The following is a 20,885-nucleotide window of genomic DNA, read 5'->3' as shown; positions in this document are numbered from 1 at the left end:
TTCTGAATTCTGTTTATCTTCTCAAAGAACCATCTTTTAGTTTTGTTAATCTTTACTCTTGTTTCTTTCATTTCGTTTTCATTTATTTCTGCTCAGATCTTTATGATTTCTTTCCTTCGACTAATTCCTGGGGGCGGGGGTTGTTCTTCTTTTTCCAGTTGTCTTAGGTGTAAATTTAGTTTGTCTATTCGAGGTTTTTCTTGTTTCTTGAGGTAGAATTATATTGCTATAAACTTCCCTATTAGAACTGCTTTTGCTGCATCCCACAGGTTTTGAGTTGTGTTTTCAATTGTCATTTTTTTCCAGAAATTTTTTGATTTCCCTTTTGATTTCTTCAGTAACCTGCTGGTTATTTAGAAACGTGTTGTTCATCTCTGAGTGTTTGTGTTTCTTATAGTTTTTTTTTCTTTTTGTAATTGATATCTAGTCAAGTGTCCTGGAGAATGTTCTATGTGTCCTTGAGAAGAAGGTGTACTCTTCTGCATTTGGATGGAATGTCCTGAAGATATCAAGGAGGTCCATCTCATCTAATGTATAATTTAAAACTTGTGTTTCCCTATTAATTTTCTGTTTCAATGATCTTTCCATTGGTGAGAGTGGGGTGTTAAAGTTTCCTAGTATTCTTGTGTTCCTGTCAATTTCTCTTTTATGTCTGTTAGTGTTTGTCTTATGTATTGAGGTGCTCTTATGTTGAATGCATAGATATTTACAATTGTTATGTCTTCCTCTTGGATTGAGCCCTTGATCACTATGTAGAGTCCTTCTTTATCTCTTGTAATCCTCTTTAATTTAAAGTCTATTTTGTCTGACATGAGGATTGCTACTCCAGCTTTCTTTTGCTTCCCATTTGCATGGACTGTAGCTTTCCATCCTCTCACTTTCAGTCTATATGTGTCTTTAGGTCTGAAGTGGGTTTCTTGTGGACGGCCTATATATGGGTTTTGCTTTTGTGCCCATTCAGCCAGTCCGTATCCTTTGGTTGGAGCATTTAGTCCATTTACATTTAAAGTAATTATTGATATATATGTTCCTATTGCCATTTTCTTAATTGTTTGGGACTTTGTAGATCTTTTTTCCTCTTTTGCATTTCTTGGCTATATAAGTCCCTTTAACATTTGTTGTAAAGCTGATCTGATGGTACTGATTTCTGTTAAGAAATGAGATCCTTGCTGGTTTGGTAATCTTGGTCGTAGATTTTTTTCCTTTCAGTACTTGAAATATATCCTGCCATTCCCTTCTGGCCTTCAGAGTTTCTGCTGAACGATCAGCTGTTAAGCGTATGGGGTTTCCTTTGTATGTTACTTGTTGCTTCTCCCTTGCTGCATTTAATATGCGTTCTTTGTGTTTAGTCTTTGTTAGTTTGATTAGTATGTGTCTTGGCGTGTTTCTCCTTGGGTTTACCCTGTATGGGACTCTGTGCCTCTTGGACTTGATTGACTATTTCGTTTTCCATGTTGGGAAAATTTTCAAGTATAATCTCTTCAAAAATTTTTTCATATCCTTTCTTTTTCTCTTCTTCTTCTGGGACCCCTATAATTTGAATGCTGGTGAGTTGAATATTGTCCCACAGGTGTCTGAGACTGTCGTTAGTGGTTTTCATTCTTTTTACTTTATTCTGCTCTTCAGAAGTTATTTCCACCATTTTATGTTCCAGCTCACTGATTCGTTCTTCTGCATCAGATATTCTGCTATTGATTCCTTCTAGAATACTTTTAATTTCAGTAATTGTGTTGTTTGCCTCTGTGTGTTTATTCTTTAATTCTTCTAGGTCTTTGTTGATTGAATCTTGCATTTTCTCCATTGTGTCTTCAAGGTTTTTTATCATCTTTACTATCATTATTTGTAATTCTTTTTCAGGTAGTTTGCCTATTTCTTCTCCATTTATTTGGACTTCTGTGTTTCTAGGTTGTTCTTTCATATGTGTAGTATTTCTCTGCCTTTTCATTACTTTTTAAAATTTATTGTGTTTGAGGTCTCCTTTTCCCAGGCTTCAAGGTTGAATTCTTTCTTCCTTTTGGTTTCTGCCTTCCTAAGGTTGGTCCAGTGGTTTGTGTAAGCTTTTCTTTGGGTGAGATTTGTGCTGAGTTTTTGTTTGTTTGTTTTTCCTCTGATGGGCAAGGCTGAGTGAAGTGGTAATCCTGTCTGCTGATGATTGGGTTTGTATTTCTGTTTTGTTCGTTATTTAGATGAGACATGTTGCCCAGGGTGCTACTAGTGGTTGGGTGATGCTGGGTCTTGTATTCAAGACCTTTTGTTTCCTTTGTGTGACTTCACACCATTTGATACTCCCTTGGGCTAGTTCTCTGGTAGTCTAGGGTCTTGGAGTCAGTGCTCCCACTCCAAAGGCTCAAGGCTTGATCTCTGGTCAGGAACAAGATTCCGCAAGTGGTTTGTTATGGCATTCAGTGAGATTAAAACAAATATCCCAAAACAAGAAACCAAAGATGAACCCCACACAAATGGGGTTTGGCAGTTACAAAATCAGGCAAATAAGGATTAAAATAATGGAATGTACACATATACACCCATGAGCTAATGAAAATAGTCCAGCAAAAATAAAGTACAGTAGATTAACCTGGCAAACAAAGGAAATTAAAAATTATATTTAGCAGTTAAGAACAAAACTAACTAGAGCACGAACTGGAAAACAAAACTAAAGCAAGGTGCCGAGTGGGGAATAAAGCAATGAAAACACAACCCACAGATATGTTGAGAGGAAAGGAAAGAAAGAAAAGAAGGAATAGTTGTGCGAAGTTAAAAACAGGTAGATGAAGATTTACATACATTAAAGGTTAACTGCAAGGGGAACAGAATAGTCAGAAAGGCAAAGAAGGGAATACATGTAGAAAATATATGATATGTTTCAAAAAATGAAAATTGAAAATTGGAAAAAGAGGAAAGTAAAAAATCGAAGAAGAATGAAAAAGGAAAAAAATAAAAAAGGAAATCTCCACAGAACTGCAGAAGCCCATCGTAGAGGCAGAGGTTTATAACACTAAAAAGTGTGACTGAATATACATGTATACATATACACCCATCATCAGTTCAGTTCAGTTCAGTCACTCAGTTGGGTCTGACTCTTTGCGACCCTGTGAACTGCAGCACACCAGGCCTCCCTGTCCATCACCAACTCCCGAAGTTCACCCAAACTCATGTCCATGGAGTCGGTGATGCCATCCAGCCACCTCATCCTCTGTCGTCCCCTTCTCCTCCTGCCCCCAATCCCTCCCAGCATCAGAGTCTTTTCCAATGAGTCAACTCTTTGCGTGAGGTGGCCAGAGTATTGGAGTTTGAGCTTTAGCATCAGTCCTTGCAAAGAATACACAGGACTGATCTCCTTTAGAATGCACTAGTGGAACTCCCTGCAGTCCAAGGGACTCTCAAGCTTCTTCTCCAACACCACAGTTCAAAAGCATCAATTTTTCGGTGCTCACCTTTCTTCACAGTCCAACTATCACATCCATACATGACCACTGGAAAAACCATAGCCTTGACTAGACGGACTTTTGTTGGCAAAGTAATGTCTCTGCTTTGGAATATGCTATCTAGGTTGCTCATAACTTTCCTTCCAAGGAGTCAGCGTCTTTTAATTTCATGGCTGCAGTCACCATCTGCAGGGATTTTGGAGCCCCCAAAATAAAGTCTGATACTGTTTCCACTGTTTCCCCATATACACACACAAACAAAATCAAAACAGTCCAACAAATATAAAGTACAATAGATTGACCCAGCGAACAAAAGAAACCAAAAATTATATCTACCAGAAAAAAACTAACTAGAGAACAAACTGGAAAGCAAAACTAAAGCAAGGTGCCAATTGGGGAATAAAGCAATGAAAATAAAGCTATCAAATATGTTGAGAGGAAAGAAAGAAAGAATAGATGTGCAAAGTTAAATAGAGGTAGTTGAGGAAGATTTATATACATTTAAGATGAACTTCAAGGGGGAAAGAATAGGAAAAGCAAAGGAATAATGAAAAAATAATAATAGGTTTTAAAAAATTTTTTAAAGAAAAAAACTGAAAACTCCACAGAACTGCAAAAGCCCAATGTAGAGGCAGAGGTTTATAACAACTATAAAAAAAAGTGACTGAGGGAAAAAAAAAAGCTCAACAGGTTAACCACATTTCATAGTGCAAAGAAAATCGACAACTACAGTGGTGAGGGGGGGTGGAGGGAAAGAAGAAAAATCCAAAAGAATATACAGAAGAAGTCAAAACATAAGAATAATAAATGTTTTTCCATTATTTCTTTTTCTGCTCTGATTGGTGTGGCCAAAATTTCCAAAACTATGTTGAATAGTAGCGGTGAGGGTGGGCACCTTTGTCTTGTTCCTGACTTGAGGGGAAATGCCTTCAATTTTTCACCATTGAGGATAATGTTTGCTGAGGGTTTGTCATATATAGCTTTTATTATGTTGAGGTATGTTCCTTCTATTCCTGCTTTCTGGAGGGTTTTTCTCATCAATGGATGCTGAATTTTGTCAAAGGCTTTCTCTGCATCTGTGGAGATAATCATATGGTTTTTATCTTTCAATTTGTTAATGTGGTGTATTACATTGATTTGTGGATATTGAAGATTCCTTGCATCCCTGGGATAAAGGCCACTTGGTCATGATGTATGATCTTTTTAATATGTTGTGCGATTCTGTTTGCTAGAATTTTGTTAAGGATTTTTGCAGCTATGTTCATCAGTGATATTGGCCTGTAGTTTTCTTTTCTGGTGGCATCTTTGTCGGCTTTTGGTATTAGGGTGATGGTGGCCTCATAGAATGAGTTTGGAAGTTTACCTGCCTCTGTAATTTTCTGGAAGAGTTTGAGTAGGATAGGTGTTAGTTCTTCTCTAAATTTTTGGTAGAATTCAGCTGTGAAGCCGTCTGGTCCTGGGCTTTTGTTTGTTGGAAGATTTCTGATTACAGTGTCAATTTCTGTGCCAGTGATGGGTCTGTTAAGATTTTCTAGTTCTTCCTGGTTCAATTTTGGAAAGTTGTACTTTTCTAAGAATTTGTCCATTTCTTCCAAGTTGTCTATTTTATTTGCATATAGTTTCTGATAATAGTCTCATGATCCTTTGTATTTCAGTGTTGTCTGTTGTGATCTCTCCATTTTCATTTCTAATTTTGTGGATTTGATTTTTTTCCCTTTGTTTCTTGATGAGTCTGGCTAATGGTTTGTCAATTTTATTTATCTTCTCAAAGAACCAGCTTTTGGTTTTGTTGATTTTTGCTATGGTCTCTTTTGTTTCTTTTGCATTTATTTCTGCCCTAATTTTTAAGATTTCTTTCCTTCTACTAACCCTGGGGTTCATAATTTCTTCCTTTTCAAGTTGCTTTGGGTGTAGAGTTAGGTTATTTATTAGACTTTTTTCTTGTTTCTTGAGGTAAGCCTGTATTGCTATGAACCTTCCCCTTAGCATTGCTTTTACAGTGTCCCCTAGGTTTTGGGTTGTTGTGTTTTCATTTTCAGTCATTTCTATGCATATTTTGATTTCTTTTTGATTTCTTCTGTGATTTATTGTTTATTCAGCAGTGTGTTGTTCAGCCTCCATATGTTGGCATTTTTAATAGTTTTTCTCCTGTAATTGACAGCTAATCTTACTGCATTGTGGTCAGAAAAGATGCTTGGAATGATTTCAATTTTATTGAATTTACCAAGACTAGATTTATGGCCCAGGATGTGATCTGTCTTGGAGAAGGTTCCATGTACGCTTGAGAAAAAGGTGAAATTCATTGTTTTGGGGTGAAATGTCCTATAGATGTCAATTAGGTCTAACTGGTCTATTGTGTCATTTAAAGTTTGTGTTTCCCAGTTGATCTGTCCATAGGTGTGAGTGTGGTATTAAAATCTCCCACTATTATTGTGTTACTGTTAATTTCCCCTTTCATATGTGTTAGCCTTTGTCTTACATATTGCAGTGCTCCTATGTTGGGTGCATATATATTTATGATTGTTATATCTTCCTCTTGGATCGATCCTTTGATCATTATGTACTGTCCATCTTTGTCTCGTTTCACAGCCTTTGTTTAAAGTCTGTTTTCTCTGGTATGAGTGTAGCTACTCCTGCTTTCTTTGGTCTCTGTTTGCGTGGAATATCTTTTTCCGGCCCTTCACTTTCACTCTGTGACACAGAGTGACACTCTGTGTCCCTTGTTTCGAGGTTGGCCTCTTGTAGACAACATATATAGGGGTCTTTTTTTGTATCCATTCAGCCAGTCTTTGTCTTTTGGTTGGGGCATTCAACCCATTTACATTTAAGGTAATTATTGTTAAGTATGATCCTGTTGCCATTTACTTTATTGTTTTGGGTTCGAGTTCATATACCCTTTCTGTGTTTCCTGTCTAGAGAAGATCCTTTAGCATTTGTTGGAGAGCTGGTTTGGTGTTGCTGATTTCTCTCAGCTTTTGCTTGTCTGTAAAGCTTTTGATTTCTCCTTCGTATTTGAATGAGATCCTTGCTGGGTGCAGTAATCTGGGCTTTAGGTTATTTTCTTTCATTACTTTAAGGATGTTCTGCCATTTTCTCCTGGCCTGAAGAGTTTCTATTGAAAGATCAGCTGTTATCCTGATGGGAATCCCCTTGTGTGTTATTTGTTGTTTTTCCCTTGCTGGTTTTAATAGTTGTTCTTTGTGTTTGATCATTGTTAATTTGATTAATATGTGTCTTGGGGTGTTTTGCCTCGGGTTTCTCCTGTTTGGGACTCTCTGGGTTTCTTGGACTTGAGTGATTATTTCCTTCCCCATTTTAGGGAAGTTTTCAACTGTGATCTCCTCAAGTATTTTCTCATGGCCTTTCTTTTTGTCTTCTTCTTCTGGGACTCCTATGATTCGAATGTTGGGGCATTTAACATCGTCCCAGAGGTCTCTGAGGTTGTCCTCATTTCTTTTAATTGTTTTTTCCTCTCTGTTTCATTTATTTCTACCATTCTATCTTCTACCTCCCTTATCCTATCTTCTGCCTCCATTATTCTACTGTTGGTTCCCTCCAGAGTGTTTTTGATCTCATTTATTGCATTATTCATTATATATTGACTCTTTTTATTTCTTCTAGGTCCTTGTTAAACCTTTCTTGCATGTTCTCGATCCTTGTCTCCAGGCTATTTATCTGTAACTCCAATTTGTTTTCAAGATTTTGGATCATTTTCACTATCATTATTCGGAATGCTTTATCAGGTAGATTCCCTATCTCTTCCTCTTTTGTTTGGTTTGGTGGGCATTTATCCTAATCCAGATTGGAAAAGAAGTAATACTCTCACTGTTTGCAGATGACATGATCCTCTACATAGAAAACCCTAAAGACTCCACCAGACAATTACTAGAGCTAATCAATGAATATAGTATAGCTGCAGGATATAAAATTAGCACACAGAAATCCCTTGCATTCCAATACACTAACAATGAGAAAACAGAAAGAGAAATCAAGGAACAATTCCATCCACCATTGCAACGAAAAGAATAAAATTCTTAGGAATATATCTTCCTAAAGAAACAGAAGACCTATATATAGAAACCTATAAAACCCTGATGAAAGAAATCAAAGAGGACACAGACAGATGGAGAAATATACCATGTTCATGGATCAGAAGAATCAATATAGTGAAAATGAGTATAATACCCAAAGCAATCTATAGACTCAATGCAATCCCTATCAAGCTACCAATGGTATTTTTCAGAGAACTAGAACAAATAATTTCACAATTTGTATGGAAATAGAAAACACCTCGAATAGCCAAAGCAATCTTGAGAAAGAAGAATGGAACTGGAGGAATCAACCTGCCTGACTTCAATCTCTACTGCAAAGCCACAGTCATCAAGACAGTATGGCACTGGCACAAAGACAGAAATATAGATCAGTGGAACAAAATAGAAAGCCCAAAATAGAAAACACACCTATGGACAGCTTATCTTTGACAAAGGAGGCAAGAATATACAATGGAGAAAAGACAATCTCTTTAAACAAGTGGTGCTGGGAAAACTGGTCAACCATTCATAAAAGAATGAAACTAGAACACTTTCTAACACCATACACAAAAATAAACTCAAAATGGATTAAAGATCTAAACGTAAGACCAGAAACTATTAAACTCCTAGAGGAAAACATAAGCAAAAGACTCTCCGACATAAACCACAGCAGGATCCTCTATGACCCACCTCCCAGAATATTAGAAATAAAAGCAAAAATAAACAAATGGGACCTAATTAAAATTAAAATCTTCTACACAACAAAGGAAACTATAAGCAAGGTGAAAAGACAGCCTTCAGAATGGGAGAAAATAATAGCAAACGAAGCAATGGACAAAGAATTAATCTCAAAAATAGACAAACAACTCTTGCAGCTCAATTCCAGAAAGATAAACGACCCAATCAAAAAGTGGGCCAAAGTACTAAACAGACATCTCTCCAAAGAAGACATACAGATGGCTAACAAACACATGAAAAGATGCTCAACATCACTCATTATCAGAGAAATGCAAACCAAAACCACAATGAGGTACCATTTCACGCCAGTAAGAATGGCTGCTATCCAAAAGTGTACAAGCAATAAATGCTGGAGAGGGTGTGGAGGAAAGGGAACCCTCTTACACTGTTGGTGGGAATGCAAACTAGTAGCCACCGTGGAGAACAGTGTGCAGATTCCTTAAGAAACTGAAAACAGAACTGCCATATGGACCCAACAATCCCACTGCTGGGCATACACACCGGGGAAACCAGAATGGAAAGAGACACATGGACCCCAGGATTCATCGCAGCACTGTTTATAATAGCCAGGACGTGGAAGCAATCTAGATGTCCATTGGTAGACGAATGGATAAGAAAGCTGTGGTACATATACATAACGGAATATTACTCAGCTGTTGAAAAGAATACAATTGAATCAGTTCTAATGAGGTGGATGAAACGAGCCTATTATACAGAGTGAAAAAAGCCAGAAAGAAAAACACCAATAGAGTATACTAAGGTATATATATGGAATTTAGAAAGATGGTAATGATAACCCTGTATGCAAGACAGCAAAAGAGACACAGATGCATTGAACAGTCTTTTGGACTCTGCGGGAGAGGGTGAGGGTGGGATGATATGAGAGAATGGCATTGAAACATGTGAATTATCATATGTGAAACGAATCTCCAGTCCAGGTTCGATGCACGATACAGGGTGCTCGGGGCTGGTGCACTGGGATGACCCAGAGGGATGGGATGGGGAGGGAGGTGGGAAGGGGGTTCAGGATGGGGAACACATGTACACCAACGGCAGATTCAAGTCAATGTATGGTAAAACCAATACAATATTGTAAAATAAATTAATTAATTAAAAAACAGAATAATAAATGTTTTTCTTGAGTGGCTGCTGTCAGAGTCCTTTCCCTCACTGGGAGTCACAGTCCACCTCACCTTCCTAGGATGCCCTCCAACACTGTGCTGGTCTCTGGACCTGCTGCAGGGGCATCTCATATTCTAATCTGGTCCTACTCCTGTGTGTTCTTGTTTTCAGTGTCCACAGCTATCAGAACTAGTGCATTTTCTTTTGTGAGAGCTCTCAATGTCCTTTTATGTATACTGTAGACACAGAGTCTGCCTAGTTGATCCTGTGGATTTAATCTGCAGCTTGTAAGGCTGGCAGGAAGGTTTTGGGTCTTCTTCCTTAGCCACACTGCTCCTGGGTTTCAGTTGTGGTTTTATTTCCACCTGTGCATGTGGGTTGTCCTTTGGGGTTTGCTCCTGAGGCTGCCCTAGAGGACTTGGGATTGCCCCTGAGAGGGCCAGGTGTGGAGGTGGTGCAGCTGCTTGGTTCACAGGGGTTCTGGCAGCACAGGTACTCAGGGGAATTGGCAGCTAGGGCAGCGGAAAATATAGTGCCCTAGAAGGGTATGGCAACCAGTACTAGCCCATCTGCTCCAGTATTCTTGCCTAGAGAACCCCCTTCCCTGACAGAGAAGCCTGGCAGGCCACAGTCTACAGGATCGCAAAGAGTTGGGACACTACCGAAGCGCCCCTGTGTGTGTAGATACAAGACTTTTTTGCCTGCGGCAGCTCTGCCCCAATTAGAGTTGAACGTGAAGGTGGCACAGCTGCTTGGCTTGCGATGACCCTGGAGCACCAAGTGTGCAGGGACATGGACTGCCTCTGCCACAGGAGTTATGGCCCTATCAGAGTCTTTTTCAAGCCTCTTGTAGCTGGCGATCAGAAGGCCTCTTTGGCCAGTCTTTCTCCGTAGCTCCGCCCATTCAGGCACTTAGAGGATTCCCTTGCCTGGGGTCCTTCTCTGTTGTTTGGCGCATCAGGCACATAGAGGGGCCCCCCTGCCTGGGGTCTACTTTGTAGATCGGCACATTAGGCACTTGGAGAGGCACCCTGGGCGGGGTCCTCCTCTGTGGTTCAATGTGTCAGGCGTTTGATGGACCAGCCTCGCTATTGTTCAGCTGCCGATGCTGGTGTGTGGAGAGAGAGAAGCTATGGTGATGGCTTCACGCCCTGCACGTGACTCAGCAGTATCGCCTTGCTTCCATGGCTGCCTGGCTTTCTTGCACAGGCATTTCCCACCACAGTCTCCCTGCTCACATCCCCTCGCTGTGTCTCGCACAGTCAACAGCAGCCGTTGCCCTGGGGTTGCTCCACAATCCCTAAGGTCCAGCTACCAGTCGATGCGCCTTCCAGGGGACCTGCGTCCCTGTCTGGGGTATGTATGGCTGTGGAAAGGACTCTCTGGTTCTCATTCCATTTAGGTGGCCACGGAACAGCTGTTTCACTCTGAGCCTTAAATGTTTCTGGTCTGGCTCAGACAATCGCTTCAGTGTCGAGATCAGACCCCTGTTTCAGTTCCCCCACTGGCTGAGGGCAGGTCCAGTCCTGCTAACAGTCCTGTTTATCCCTCTAGTTCCTTTGTCCTACTGAGTTTTGCGTGGCTTTGTATATTGTTTTCCACTGGTCAGGCGCTCCTCTCCACTCTCAGCTGGAGTTCTGGATGCATTTCTGTGTCTAAAGGTGTATTCCTGATGTATCCGTGGAGAGAGACGTACTCCATGGCCACCTACTCCTCCACAGTCTTGTTCTCTCCCTCGCTGTCCTGATGAGATGGGTGCATACGACAGTCTCCTCGGTTTCTCTATCTGAGGCTCCTCTTCCGGGAGCACTTGGGGTGGTTCTGGGTCTGAGCTGCCCTCGAGACTGGCAGTGGGAGCACGGGTGGCTTGAAGGAAGGGACAGATGTAAGAAGAGCAGACAGGATGGGTGGGAAGGGGTTTGGACATGGAGACGGTGGTACCACGTGGGAGGCTGACTGGCTGGGCAGATCAGCAGCCCCTGCAGGGCAATGACTCGGATCCCCTCCTCAGTCTTGGTCCTCTGCACCTGCTGCTTTGACCCAAATTCACCTCGAGTGGGAGGACATTTGTCCATAAGCAGGTTGAGGCCCAGCCATCCCTGAGAGAGCATGCGTGAAGAGAGCCAGGGACCCAGGGGCAGGACACTGATGGTCCCCACCCAAGGAGCATGGCTGGCTGATGCACAGTCAGCCCCCATCCTGGGCTTCAGCTGGTCCCATGGCAGGTACCTGTCAGGGGCTGCACCTGGGTCTCCTCAGGGTGACAGGCAGCAGCAGGCGAGGCATGTCCCTCAGACAGGAGCCCCTGAGCAGAAAGGGCAAATCCCCTGGTTGACAAGGGAGACAGGGCCCCTGGGGACGGGGAGGGAATATCCGGAAGGACCATAGACATTGGAGGCTTCAAGGTTGCTGATGAGTCCCCACAAGGAAATGTTTCAGGTGCGGGCACTCCTGGTGCTGGGGGGCTTTCCCTCCAGCCAGTGCTGGTGTGTGGGCTTGGGTGACGAGCCGCAGGGCCTCCCCTCTAGAAATGTGGAGCCGTGTGAACCCCAGTCCCCGGGAGACATGATGGCATGTGGTCCATGCTTCCTAGCACAGGCACTGGGCTTCTGGCTTCTTCTCCACTAGTTCCTCTTCTCTTGTCACTGCCCTCTACCTGTCTCAGAGCTCATACAAGTTAGAAGTAGTTGAATGGAGCATGTTCCATGTGACCTCTTCACACAGGTCAGCCTTGAGGTCGGGACACCACAGGGAGATCAGGGGTTCCTTGTGGAGTGTGAGGGCCACGAGGAGACAGCCCCAGACCACTCTGAGCCTCACGCTCTGCCTGATGGAGAGTAGGAGCATGTCTTCATCTAGGATGAAGGCTTGAGCGAGGCGAAGCCACTGTGTGTAGGAAAGGGCTGCAAGCTCGTCACTACCCAGAGCCATGCTCAGCCGAGAGCCAGAGGTGCTGGAAGGTGGGAAGGGTGGCCAGGACTCGTGCTGCTCAGATGAGAGACCAGAAGTGGCTACAAGAGCCACACACTTGCTGACTTGTGCCCTGGCTTTCCTCACCTACAGGTTCAAGCCCTCACAGGGATGATGCTCCTCTTTGCCTTCCTCCTCTTCATGGGATTGCCACTGGGCTTCGTCGAGCCCTGTGAGTATCAGTGCTTCTGTTTCTTGAAGAGGATGAGACTTGACTTTATTGGGGTCATTTTAAGGGTCTGAATGGAATTTTCACCATTTTAGCCAGCTGAGATCTCCATCTTAGCAATTGTGCAGTTGGTGAGCACAGGGTGTCCAGGAGCAGGGGGAGGGTCAGGATGGAGGGAAGCCCCTCTAAGGACCAGTGGATGCAGGGCCGCAGGGTGGGCACGGGGGAGTCTCTGGCTGTGGCCCTTCCTCTTTGGAACAGGCGGGCATGGCTGGGTGCAGGGAACTCAGGGAGGCTTTGGTCCCTTATGACTACAGGCTCTGCATGAAAAGGTGGGTCCATCAACAGAGCAGAGGCTCACAGTCCTGACAGCTGGGAGCTTTCCTGAGAACCTGTCTCTGAGAAGAAAAAACTCCTGGGTGTACCTGGCGTCCTGGTGTCCAGGAAGCTCATGCTGCCCAGGCTCGGAGCCCACTGAGGACTGAGCTGTGTAGCCTCAGGGAGTCCTTGAGGCTGAGGGAAGGGGCCGGCTGCTGGGCAGATGCAGTGAGTGGCAATGAAGGTGGAGTCTGACTCTGTTCTCTTTTATCTAGGGACCTTTAACGTACAATGCCATGAGTGTATCGTGAAAAACACCTTCCATTGTCCAGTTAAGAGAACGTGTCCTTATGATATTAGGCGCTGTTTTACTGTCTCCATGCGTAAGTACCAGATTACCTTCTTACTCCTTAACGAGTCACCCCATCAATGCAGTTTTAGGGGACAGCGCCACTCTTTTCTCTCTCTGTACCCATCCCGAGAGCGTGTTTCTATGTTGAGGCTCAGCACCATTAAAGGGCAGGCAGTAATAGACTCTTGCAGAGACACATAGCCTGCCACGTGGGCCCATGTGTCCACAGGTGTCCTGCTGTGTCTTCAGGGGCTGGAAGGACTGCTGCCACTCAAGGCCTCCACTCCTTGGCCATCCCTGGTCAAGGAGGTAGATTCCCCAGTGCAGCTTAGGCAATTCCTTGTTTCTCACAGGAGCGTGGTCCTCCGGCAAGGTTTTCCAACAAAGCAGGCCCAAAACGTGGATGCACCTAGATCCCTCAGGAAAGTGCTTACCACACAAGGAGCTGATGTAGAAGGGCCATGGCAACTGCAGATTATCAGCAGAAGACCGTGCTATAGGCGCTTTCTTGTTGAGGGTCTGTATGATCTTTGGGACATCAGCAAAAACATATTTCCTGGTCTCCATTCATTTCTGGGTCCCTAGATTCCTTATGACAAGTAATGAACAGAGTGACTCCTTTGTATAGCTTCCTTACAAGGAACTGTAAACTTACTTAGGGAGGCCAGGTGCCTAGATAAGTTGGCAGTGTAGATGGAAAATCATCCCCAGGTGAAGTTGTTGATGAGGTAATGAAAATTCTAGTGGACCTGAATATTCTTGCTTACTCGAGAAGTTTAGGCACTGGGGACTTCCCTGGTGGTCCAGTGTTAAGAATCTACCTTTCAGTGCACGGGACGTGGGTTCAACCCTGGTTGGGGAGCTGAGATCCCACATGTGGCAGGGCGGTTAAGGCCGTCTTCTACAACTAATGATCCCTCATGCTCTGGAACCCGTGGGCCACAAGGAGAGAGAAGCCTGGGTGCCACAAGGAAAGCTCCCACATCCTGCATCTAAGACCTGATGTGGCCCAAACTATGGAATACATAAACATTTTTCAAAAGAATTTAAGGCCTTGTAACAAAGAGGAACCGGATATCAAATTGTCAACATCCATTGGATCTTCGAAAAAATTAGAGTTCCAGAAAAACATCTACCTGTGCTTTCTTGACTATGCCAAAGCCTTTGACTGTGTGGATCACAGCAAACTGTGTAAAATTCTGAAAGAGATGGGAATACCAGACCATCTGACGGGCCTCTTGAGAAATCTGTATGCAGATCAAGAAGCAACAGTTAGAACTGGACATGGAACAACAGAGTGGTTGGTTCCAAATCAGGAAAGGAGTATGTCAAGGCTGTATATTGTCACTCTGCTCACTTAACCTATACGCAGAGTACATCACGAGAAACGCTGGGGTGGATGAAGCACAAGCTGGAATCAAGATTGCCGGGAGAAATATCAATAACCTCAGATACCCAGATGACACCACCCTTATGGCAGAAAGTGTTGATGAGAGTGAAAGAGGAGAGTGAAAATGCTGGCTGAAAACTCAACATTCAGAAAACTAAGATCATGGCATCTGGTCCCATCACTTCATGGCAAATAGATGGGGAAACAATGGAAACAGTGAGAGACTTTATTTGGGGGGGCTCCAAAATCACTGCAGATGGTGACTGCAGCCATGAAATTAAAAGACATTTGCTCCTTGGAAGAAAAGCTGTGGCCAAGCTAGACAGCATATTAAAAAGCAGAGACATTACTTTACCTACAAAGGTCCATCTAGTCAAAGCTATGGCTTTTCCAGTAATCATGTATGGATGTGAGCTTTGGACTATACAGAAAGCTGAGTGCTGAAGAATTTATGGTTTTGAGTTGTAGTGTTGGAGAAGACTCTTGAAAGTCCCTTGGACTGCAAGGAGATCCAACCAGTCCATCCTAAAAGAAATCAGTCCTGAACATTGACTGGACGGACTGATGCTGAAGCTGAAACTCCAATACTTTGGCCACCTGATGTGAAGAACCGACTCACTGGAAAAGACCCTGATGCTGGGAAATATTGAAGATGAGTGGAGAAGGGGACGACAAAGGATGAGACGGTTGGATAGCATCACCACTCAATGCACATGAGTTTGAGTAAACGCTGGGAGGTGGTGATGGACAGAGAAGCGTGGCATGCTGCAGTCCGTGGGGTTGCAAAGAGTCAAACATGACTGAACTACTGAACTGAACAAATAAAAGTTTGTGTGCACCAGGACTCATGTGAAAGGAGCAGTGACCCCACAAGGGACCAAGGCAGACTTGCTTGTGAATGTTCGAGAGTCTCTGGCAGAGGTGTGGGTTGACAGTGGCCTGCTGTGGGGTCAGGGGCACAGGCCACAGCAGTCCTGGGAGGTGTAGCATGTTGGCGTAAATCCTCTTGGAGGAGATCACCATTCGCCTGACCATAGAGCCTGCAGCCTATCATAGACACTACAGACTCCAGGACTGGGCTGCCTTAGACCAAACTACAGTGAGGGAGCACCACCCCAACCATCAGCAGAGAATTGGATTAAAGGTTTACTGAGCAAGGCCCTGCCCACCAGAGCCAGACCGGGTCTTCCACAAAGCCAGTCCTTCCCATCAGGAGGTTTGCACAAGCCTCTCATCCCCATCCATCAGAGGCCAGACAGAATGAAAACCACAATCACAGAAAACTAATCAAAAAGGTCACATGGATCACAGCCTTGTGTATTTCAATGAAACTCTGAGCCACGCAGTGCAGGGCCACCCAAGGCAGATGGGTCATGGTGGAGAGCTCTAAGAAAACGTGGTCCACTGGAGAAAGGAATGGCAAACCACTTCACCATTCTTGCCTTGAGAACCCATGAACAGTATGGAAAGGCAAATGATACTGAAAGATGAACGTCCTAGGTTAGTATCCAATATCCTACTGGGAAGAGCAGAGAAATAGCTCCAGAAAGAATGAAGAGGCTGAGCCAAAGCAGAAACAGCCCTGCATTGTAGATGTTTGGTGGTGAAAGTCTGAAGCTGTAAAGAACACTATTGCATAGGAACCTGGAAGGTTAGGTCCATGAATCAAGGTAAATTGGATGTTGTCCAACAGGAAAGTGGTCAAACCGGAGATGGCAAGAGTGAACATTGACATTTTAGGAATCAGTGAACTAAAATGGACGGGAATGGGAGATTTAATTCAGATGACCATTATATCTACTACTGTGGGCAAGAATCGCTTAGAAGAAATGGAGTAGCCCTAATAGTCAACCAAAGAGTCCAAAATGCAGTACTTGGGGGCAGTCTGAAAAGTGACAGAATGACCTTGGTTTGTTTCCGAGACAAACCATTCAACGTGACAGTAATCCAAGTCTTATGTCCCAGCCACTAATGCCAAAGAAGCTGAAGTGGAACGGTTTTATGAAAACCTACCAGACCTTCTAGCATGTGTGCATGCTAGTTGCTTCAGTTGTGTCCGACTCTCTGCAATTCTGTGGACTGTAGTCCGCCAGGCTCCTCTGTTCATGGGATTATTGAGGCAGGAATACTGGAATGGGTTGCCGGGCCCTGCTCTAGGGGATCTTCCCGACCCAAGGATCAAACTTAGATCTCTTACATCGCCTACATTGGCAGGCAGGTTCTTGACCACTAGTGCCATCTGGGAAGCCCCACAGACCTTCTAGAACTAACACACACACCGAAAGATGTCCTTTTCATCATGGGGAATGGAATGCAAAAGTAAGAAGTCAAGGGATATGTAGAGTCATAGACAACTTTGTCCTTGGAGTACAAAACGAAGCAGGGCAAAGGCTAACAGAGTTTTGCCAAGAGAATGCACTGGTCATAGCAAACACCCTCTTTCAACAACACAAGACGTGAGTCCACACGAGGACATCACCAGATGATCGATACCAAAATCCAATTGATGATATTCTTTACAGGCAAAGTTGGAGAAGCTCTATACAACAGTAAAAACAAGACCCAGAGCTGACTGTGGTTCAGATCATGAACTGCTTATTGGAAAATTCAGACTTATATTGTAGAAACTAGGGGAAACCACTCGGCCACTCTGGTGTGAGTTAAATAAAATAATTTGTACAGTAGAAGTGACAAATAGAATCAAGGGATTCGATCTGAAAGACCGAGTCCCTGAAGAACTATGGATGGACGGACGTTCATAACATTGTACAGGTGGTGGTGACCGAAGCAATCCCCAAGAAAAACAAACGCAAGAAGGCAAAATGGTTGTCTGAGGAGGCCTTGCAAATAACAGAGAAGAGACGTGGAAGACAAAGGAGAAAGGGAAAGATGTATCCACCTGAATGCAGAGTTCCAGAGAATAGCAAAGAGAGATAAGAAAGCCTTCTTAAGTGAACAGTGCAAAGAAATAGAGGAAAACAATAGAATGGGAAAGACCAGAGATCTCCTCAAGAAAACTAGAGATACCAAGGGAACATTGCAGGCAAAGATGGGCTCCATAAAGGGCAGAAATGGCAAGGAGCTAAGAGATGCAGAAGAGACAAAAAAGAAGCATCAGGAACACACAGAAGAACTATACAAAAAAGGTCTTAATGACCTGGATAACCACAATGGCATGGTCACTTACTTAGAGCCAGACATCCAAGAGTGTGATCCAGTGGGCCTTTGCAACCATTGCTAAGAGCAAAGCTAGTGGAAGTGATGGGATTCCAGCTGAGCTCTTTCAAACCCTAAAAGATGATGCTGTTGAAGTGCTACACTCCATATGCCAGCAGATTTAGAAAACTCAGCAGTGGCCACAGGACTAGAAAAGGTCAGTTGTCACTCCAGTCCCAAAGAAGGGCAACACCAAAGAATGTTCATATTGCTGCACTATTTCACTCATTTCACATGCTAGCAGGTTGATGCTGAAAATCCTTCAAGCTAGGCTTCAACATTACAGGAACCCAGATCTTCCAGATATACAAGGTGTATTTAGAAAAGGCAGAGGAACCAGAGATCAAATTGCCAACATCTGTTGGATCATCGAAAAAGCAAGAGAGTTCCAGAAAACCATCTCCTTCTGCTTTATTGACTACACCAAAGCGGTTGACTGTGTGGATCACAACAAACTGTGGAAAAATCTTAAAGCGATGGGAATACCAGACCACTTTACCTGCCTCCTGAGAAACCTGTATGCTGGTCAAGAAGCAGCAGTTAGAACCAGACTTAACAACGAACTGGTTCAAAATTGGGAAAAGAGTACATCATGGCTGTATATTGTCACCCTGCTTATTTAATTTATTCAAAGATTACATCATGCAAACTTCCAGGCTGGATGAATCACAAACTGGAATCAACACTGCCAGGAGAAATATCAGCAACCTCAGATATGCAGATGGCACCACCCTAATGGCAGGAAGTGAAGAGGAACTAAAGAGTCCTGATGAAGATGAAAGAGAAGAGGGAAAAGGCTGGCTTAGAACTCAACATTCAAAAAATGAAGATTATGGCCTGCAGTCCCATCACTTCATTGCAAATAGATGGGGGGGAAATGGAAACAGTAACAGATTTTATTTTGTTGGGATCCAAAATCACTGAGAATGGTGACTGCAGAATGGTGAAATTAAAAGATGCTTGCTCCTTGGGAAAAAAAGGTGTGACACATCTAAAACAGCACATTAAAAAGCAGACACATCACTTTGCCGACAGAAGTCCTTATAGTCAAGGCTATGGTTTTTCCAGTAGTCGTGTATGGATGTGAGATCTGAACCAAAGAATTGATGCTTTTGAACTGTGGTGTTACAGAAGATCTTGAGAGTCCCTGAAGCTCCAGTACTTCGGCCACCTGAGGCAGAGTCGGTTTATTGTAAAAGACCCTGAAGCTGGGAAAGGTTGAAGGCAGGAGGAGAAAGGGGATACAGAGGATGAGATGGTTGAATGGCATCATCAGTCAGTGGACACGTGTTTGAGCAAACTTCAGGAGATAATGAAGGACAGGGAAGCCTGGCGTGCTGTCTTCATGGGGTCGAAAAGAGTCAGATATGACTGCACGACAGAACAACAACAATATTTAGGGATGGAGCTAGTTAAGATAACTGTGCTTCGATATTTGGATGTTGAAAGCATGAAATCTGTGATTTTCATTTCTGTTTCTTTTTTAGGTTTGAATTCTCGGGAAATACTCGTTTACAAGAACTGTACATTTAACTGCACATTTCTGTATAGAGCCGAAGAGCCTCCGGAAACCCCCAGAAGAAAGACGACTCATAGATTTAACAGTTTCTATTGGGTTCATTGTTGTGGTTCGAACATGTGCAATTTTGGAGGACCTACTAATCTGGAGAGGGACATCACACTCGATTATCCACTTGAAGAGGATATCGAAGGAAATGCGCAATTGGTGCAATCCACTGTGTTCCTAAGCATCGTCTCCATCCTGGTCAGGAACACACTGACGTGAGAGGCCTCCTTTGGGGGGGCTGACTATCTCCCCATCTCTCACAAGGTAGCTGTCCTTTACTGTCTTGTGAGCCAGACACTGACCCCTGGAGCCCCGAGTTGATGAGTTCCCCATTTAGGAATTGTTTCCAGAGAGAAATAAACACCAGAATCGTTCAGGTTCTGTGGACTCAGAGATTTCTTTGTGGTTTTAACGTTTGATCTTTCTTCCCTTCGGTAGGTGTCACCTCACACAACCTCTTGCCACTTTAGTGAGCAGAGGTGGAGTATTTTAGTAACAGCAAAAGCGTCACAGGGCCTGGTCTACATGCCCACCTAAAGAGCGGCCCCAGGTTTGCTCAGACCACATGCCCCTGAGGCACCCGAGCCTGCACGCTCCCAGTCTTCAGGTGGGGATGGCGGAAGTGGAGAGTGTGCTTGGCAGAGCAGTGGAATGAGGACAGGCAGAGCTGCCATGGAGACTGTGCATCGCCCTGCACATCGCCCTGTTGCCGTCAGACACCTTCTGCACGACTCGAGCCGTCTCCCGCGGTGGCGCCTGGCTTCCTAAGAGTGACGGAAGGTTTCTCCAGATGCTGCCTATTAGGAGGGTGAGGGCCCTAAGGCCAGCCTCTGACTGCCTTGAAGTGGCAGGTACAGAAGTCCAGGCGACTGCTGTCACGCTCCGTGCTCCCAAGGTCAGCATCAGAAAAAGGTGTTGACGGAACAGAAACTCAGACCATCGTTGCTCTCTTCCTCCTTCTACTCCTTTAAATCACCCTGAATTGAAATGACTGAGATAAAGCAGTGCCTCAAATTCACATTTTTAACAGCACTCGCTGCCAATTTAAGAATCTCGCCAAATCCAGGATCATGAAGAGTTCGCTTCGTGTATTCTTCTGAGGCTTTTACACTGTTAGCTCTTATGATTAAGTCTTTGGGCATTTGAGTCGGTTCTTGTCTGAATGAGGTAGAGGTCCACCTTCTTTTTTTCCCACGTGGCTAGAAAGTTGTGCCAGCAACATTCCTCGAAAACAGATGCTCCCTGTTGAATGGCCTTAGCCCCTCTGTAAAAACTCAAGTGACCACAGACATATCATTTCATTTCTGGACGCTGTGTTCAAGTCCATTGGTCTGTCTGTCCTTGTGCCAGTACCATCCTGTCTTGAGAAGTTTGCTATGCAGTAAGCTTAGAAATCAGCAAACGCGAGTCCTCCTGCCTTGTCATTCTTTTTTAGGATTACACTGGCCATCTAGGTTCCTTGCATTCATGTGAATTTCAGAATCAACTTGGCACTTTCTACACAGATGAACATGGAGTTTTCAGAGCACGCATGTGTGCTCAGTACTTTCCGTCATGTCTGACTCTTTGCAGCCCTATGAGCTGTAG

The 20,885-nt window shown here is 43.8% G+C and overlaps 1 protein-coding gene across 1 annotated transcript in view; it reads left to right on the top strand.

The window, feature by feature from the left end:
• The window catches only part of GML (glycosylphosphatidylinositol anchored molecule like), a 28,325-nt gene extending 8,653 nt beyond the window's left edge, over positions 1-19,672 (top strand). The window contains exons 2-4 of the mRNA XM_061438403.1: positions 12,380-12,458; positions 13,049-13,156; positions 19,219-19,672. Coding sequence (XP_061294387.1) covers positions 12,398-12,458; positions 13,049-13,156; positions 19,219-19,517 — 468 coding nt within the window. The 5' untranslated portion in view covers positions 12,380-12,397 and the 3' untranslated portion in view covers positions 19,518-19,672. The remainder of the gene's footprint in view (positions 1-12,379; positions 12,459-13,048; positions 13,157-19,218) is intronic.
• Positions 19,673-20,885: the final 1,213 nt, after the last annotated feature.

The sequence above is a fragment of the Bos javanicus genome, chromosome 14 (genome assembly GCF_032452875.1).
Source record: "Bos javanicus breed banteng chromosome 14, ARS-OSU_banteng_1.0, whole genome shotgun sequence".
Lineage (NCBI taxonomy): Eukaryota > Metazoa > Chordata > Mammalia > Artiodactyla > Bovidae > Bos > Bos javanicus.
Note: the sequence above shows the minus strand (reverse complement) of the source record. Positions and strands in the feature narration are given on the sequence as shown.